The sequence below is a fragment of the Capsicum annuum genome, unplaced genomic scaffold, assembly GCF_002878395.1.
Source record: "Capsicum annuum cultivar UCD-10X-F1 unplaced genomic scaffold, UCD10Xv1.1 ctg2754, whole genome shotgun sequence".
In the NCBI taxonomy this organism is placed as follows: domain Eukaryota; kingdom Viridiplantae; phylum Streptophyta; class Magnoliopsida; order Solanales; family Solanaceae; genus Capsicum; species Capsicum annuum.
Window position 1 is genome coordinate 454,777 of NW_025833917.1, and position 5,485 is coordinate 460,261.

The window sequence follows — 5,485 nt, forward strand, 5'->3', positions numbered from 1 at the left end:
TTTCAAGTATCTGGGGTCCATAATTCAGGGTAATGGTGAGATTGACAAGGATGTCACGCATCGTATTGGGGCAGGGTGGTTGAAGTAGAGGCTCGCTTCGGGAGTCCTTTGTGATAAGAAGGTGCCCCGAAGCTTAAAGGTAAGTTCGACAGAGTGGTAGTCTCCCGACTATGTTATATGGAGCAGAGTGTTGGCCAGTTAAGAACTCCCTCATCCAAAATGTGAAAGTAGCAGAGATGTGAATGTTACGATGGATGTGTGGACATACCAAGAAAGATAGGGTGAAGAATGAGATTATTCAGGAGAAAGTGGGAGTTACATCGGTGGAGGATAAGTTGTGAGAAGTGAGGCTACGTTGGTTCGGGAATGTGATGAGGAGGGTCTCTGATGCTCCAGTGCGGAGGTGTGAGACTCTAGCTATGGATGGTTTTAGACGGGCTAGAGGTAGATCGAAGAAATATTAGAGGGAGATGATTAGGCATGATATAGAGCAATTACAACTTACAGAGGACATGACTCTTGATAGGAAGGCGTGGAGAACGCGGATTAGGGTAGAGAGTTAAGGGGTATGAGCGCAACGGTAGTAATAAGGGAGTGCTCCTTTGGGTCTGGAGTTTCTAGTTCGTAGCGTTGTGGCTATAGTTTTAGGGCTAGCTGTGTTGGCTTTTTTACATCCCGTACTAGTTTATTATGCACTTATCTTTTGTGTTTGTTATACTGTTAGTTTGTTTTGTATACCATACTAGTTTATATGCTCTTACTCTTTGTATTGGTTATACTGTTATTGATCCTAAGACGGGGGTCTATCGAAAATAACATCTCTACTTCTCTTGAGGTAATGGTATGATCTGCATACGCTCTATCCTCCCCAGACCCCACTAGGTGGGAATACACTTGGTATGTTGTATATATATATAGAGAGAGAGAGAGAGAGTTAGTATATATATGTATATAAAGAGAGAGACAGAAAGAGAGTGTAGTTTATATTGAAATTGAATTAAAATATATATTAATTTTAATGTTAATCATTTTAGAAATAAAAATTAAAAATAATCAACTCTAGATATTATTAACAGTTTTAAGGGTCATTAACTTTTTTTCAGTTTCAGCACTTTCAAAGAACTTTTTAAAAGGCTTTGTTCAGTCTATCCAGACGGGCTCTTTCTCCTATCATGATCTGTGAGTGAATGTGAGTGATTCAGACAGAAAACACTAAAGCACACTAGTTTTCTATGTATTTACTTCCTTCTCTTACAAAAGCATGATAGCATTGTAGCAAATAAAATAGAAATGACGTTGCTGAGTGAATTCAGTAGAAAAATAAGCGTATCAATCTGCCGTGGAAACCCATGCATCGAGACTCATACACAATTGTTGCTACATTTGGAAGAACAAAAAAGAGATCAAATTTCACTATGACCCCAAACTAGAAACGCAGTCTGGTAAAGTGCTTCTCAACAAAAGCAACACCTATTAACAAGACCTATCAACAAGTGAGATATGTGTTTCTTTACATTCCAGCTTTGTAATGTCTAAATCCCCCATATCCTTTCCGCAGACTGCCTTACATAAACAGACAACAAACAGAAGGTTTGGAATTTATGGTACACAATCATTGAACGAGAGTTCATACTCAGGCATGTTGCCAATTTCTCTGCTCCGCGAGATTCACCCTCCACTGTGTCTCGTACTATCCTCATGATGCATTTTGGTTTGGTATATGATGTCTAGCTTCTCCATCTAAATGATACTGGATCCCAAAGGACAACAACGAAAATAAATATTTCAGAAATATAAACTGTCGGGTGTAAAGAACGGATCAGCAGAATTTACATAAATAGCCTTGTCCCCACATGAGAACCGACATAATAATCTTGTTGAAGAAAAGCAGGTAAAGTTCATAAGGATTCAGCATTGCAACAAATCTCATTTCTTACTTCAAAAGAAAAAAAGACAGGAGACGTGGATATTTGGACAACGTACTGCTTTTCCAAGAGGAGGACCACAAACTTATAAGTTGCACATATTGAAGCGAACATCGCTAAACCATATCTGCAGATTATAACCATATAGCATGACCAAAATCTGCCACACTACCCAACTAAATTTGCAGGGTCCCTATATTTGCAACTTTAACATAATTCAGGTGAACCAAGTTTGTAGCACAAACATCTCTAATAGTAACAAGCAACAAACAAAGAAATGCATATAATAATGATAATCTTAAGTGCATAATAACTGAAACTACTGTCTTACAAGCACTGAAGACACCGCAAACTACCAATAAGACATGATACGGTGACCTCTTCAGTAAAATAATATGTGCTAGACCTCTCTCTTTGACATCCTCAAAGAACAGGTAAAAATGAAAGGGAACCTACGCAGTCCTGATCTTCGCCTATTCGGGATCCAACCACAGAATGAAACCATTTCTTGACATATAAATACCCAGAAAATTACTTTTACCACTACAAATTAAAATGCCAGCCTAGGTGATGCCTTTTAATGTATCCATTGAAAATTCATGGAAGATTTTTTTTTTTTTGATAACCGTGATGTCCGGGCCAACTTGTGCGCACCTCGATTAATTCCATGGGATACCCGCCACCTGCCACCAGCAACAGTTACCAGGTAACTCTGTCCATCAAGCCTAGAACAGATGGAAGGAAATTACCTAATGTTTGTCTCTATTGGGAATTGAACCTGAAACCTCACGGTGGTCAACCCAACTTCACTGAACCACTAGCCCACACCCTTGGGAGAAAAAACAAATGGAAGATTACGGACATATATTATACATCTTTACAACATACCTTTTCCCTCATCCGTGAACTCCAGATGTCAGAATGGCAGCCTCTTGCATCACCTTTAGCTAACCCAGATATTTGGCCTAAGCGTGGATCAACCAGTGGCTCCCTTGTTCTTCCTATAGCATCATAGTCTCCCTCCATATCATGGTTTATTTTAGGGCTACTAACCAAAGCTCTGAGAACAATTGCGAGAAATAAGGAGAAAGCCTGGAAATGATGGTAAAAATAAGATTTTAGCACAACATGGACCATACACCAAACAAATGGTTACAGGAAGCTTTAGAACACCAAATTAATCACAAGAGCACAAGCCAAAAACTACAAGTGGATTGATTTTCTACTGTTCTGATTATGTCTTTCATTCTTGTCCACCACTCATGCTCATAAGTTGATAAAAAATGAATTTTAGTATGTATCATATACAAAGAGTATATACTGGGAAACTTCACATCCTTTCCCCTGTAAAAGAAAACATGCTATCTGTAAGAACCCCCACAAGATCTTTTGATTTCTTTCCTAGTCACTCTGTAAAATGCTCCTCGCCCAAAGGCTAAGTTGATTAATATAATATCAGGCAAAGTTGATTAATATAATATCAGGCAAAGTTGATTAATATAACATCAGTAATGTTACTTGGAATTGATGTAACACCTTTTAAATAATAATAATAATTGCAAATTATACCTATTCTAAAGCATGTACACATAACATTTACTTTGAGGATGCTTATGAGTCAAATGACACTTGAAAACCTCTTGAGGGCTATCAAAAGGCGTCCATTTGATGAATATGATGACTAAGAAGACTCAAGGGACGTTAGAGAGGCCAATGTAAGACCAAACGGGGTTAGAAAGCCCCCGAAAGAGGAGATATGCTCCATCCGCTTTGGAGGTGCGCCCAACCCGCTCTAAATCTGCTAGAGCAGGTCAAAACAACCCACTACACCCTTGGGATGCACCCCATGTGCACCCTATATGCTCAAGCAAGTGCCTAATGGGCTTTTATGTGTTGCCTTTCCTAAATGGGTCACATTTGGGCCCATATGATGTAATAACTTAGCCTAGACTATAAATAGGACTTCTTTTTATTTTAGCAGGTAGTTTATGTTGAATTATGAATTTGAACTCTTGTGATAGTGTGAGGCAAGCGTGGATTCACTTGTGTTGATCTTTTGTTTAGAAACGTGGGTTGCTTGGGAATCGATTCGCTTAAAGTCTACGTAAGATTTAGGTGCTTTGTTCGGTTTAGTTGATTGAGGATTTAGGGTTTGATCCACCTTTATTTGCTTTCAATTCCTTGCATTGTGTCTATTTTATTGTTTTTCTATCTATCTTTAGCTTTCGTATTCGTATAGTAGTTTCGTTCTAAGTTGCTCGGACTCGGGTGTGGGTGTCTGATACGGGCACGGATCTTGAGGTCGGATCCTTCACGGTCTTAATTTAAAGATTTGGGAATATGGATCTAGGGATAGATACGGCTGCGGGGATTTGGCAAAAAATAATCTAAATATCTAAAAATAGAGTTATAAAACATAAATCATGAGATATTATATGAAAAATTTGAGGAAAAAATGTTGTTCAAGAAGAAAATCTTGAAAGGAGATAAAAAGAAAAGTAATAACATAGAAATTTCTATATACAAGGTATTCCATTTTCTTCAATTTCACCTTAGCTTTTGTTTTGATTACAAAATTTCTTAAATCTGTCCAGACTTTTTCAGTCGATTTTGGTCAAAGTACCCAAAATCGGTTGACCAAATCGAGTAAGGATCCCACACCCACACCCACACCCACACCCATGTCGTGTCGACACGGGTGCGGCACCAAAAGTGAAGAGTCCAAGTAACTTAGGTTTCGTACGTACTTTGTTCATGTATCACCAACTTTCTCAATTCCCACACTAACAAGAAGCATCACCTAATCTAATGATTAATCTGGATGAAGGAATTCAAAACAAACAAGGAAAAGATAATAAAATCTTAGGAGACCTTTAAGTTAAAAAAAACCTGCCTGAATTACGACAACAACAATGCCAATCCACTTACAAACATCCATATTTTGTTGAATAAAGGTGCGGAGTCTGTGAAGTTGTCCGGTTGGTTCCATTGGAAGATCCTGGGACGAGACAAAACCCGGTGTCCGAATTTGAACAATTAACGGGTAAACTAAGATAGAAACTCACCAGAAGAAAAGTAGATCTGAAACAAACGACTCACCTTCTCCCAATGATGATCAATTGCAATAAATGCGACCAAACTTATTTCCAAGAGTACAAAAGTCATCATCAGCAGAGAGTACTGGTATTTTTAAGTGGTCAAGGCTAACAGTCAATCAGTAATAGCTGTTTATACCAATTCATGAATTAGCATGATATGATTCCAGTTCATTAGTTCATTTAGACCAATTATATTTCAGAACTCATTTGCAATTCATTTACACTAGCTAGTTGTTAGTTAAAAATAGTTAGTTTGTTCATTAGTTCATTTACACTGGGTTTGTTGTTGTTGTTGTTGTTTTAGTGTAGTGACAGGGCATGTGACTTAGCACATGATACACTTGTCCCTAAAGTTAGCTGTAACTAACTATCCCTCCCCCTAGTTTGATCTCATATAAGGAACTGATTAGCTATTGTAATATTCATTCAAAAATAGCACAGTGAATTACAATCTTCCTCTTT

The 5,485-nt window shown here is 38.0% G+C and overlaps 1 protein-coding gene across 1 annotated transcript; it reads right to left on the reverse strand.

Moving 5' to 3' along the window:
• Positions 1-1,308: 1,308 nt before the first annotated feature.
• LOC107842548 (tetraspanin-18) lies at positions 1,309-5,105 on the reverse strand (the record flags this gene model as incomplete). Its single annotated transcript, XM_047402792.1, is given in 4 exon segments — positions 1,309-1,750; positions 2,814-3,017; positions 4,819-4,923; positions 5,025-5,105. Coding segments are annotated over 4 exon segments (444 nt in total), but the record flags the coding sequence as incomplete, so codon positions are not given.
• Positions 5,106-5,485: the final 380 nt, after the last annotated feature.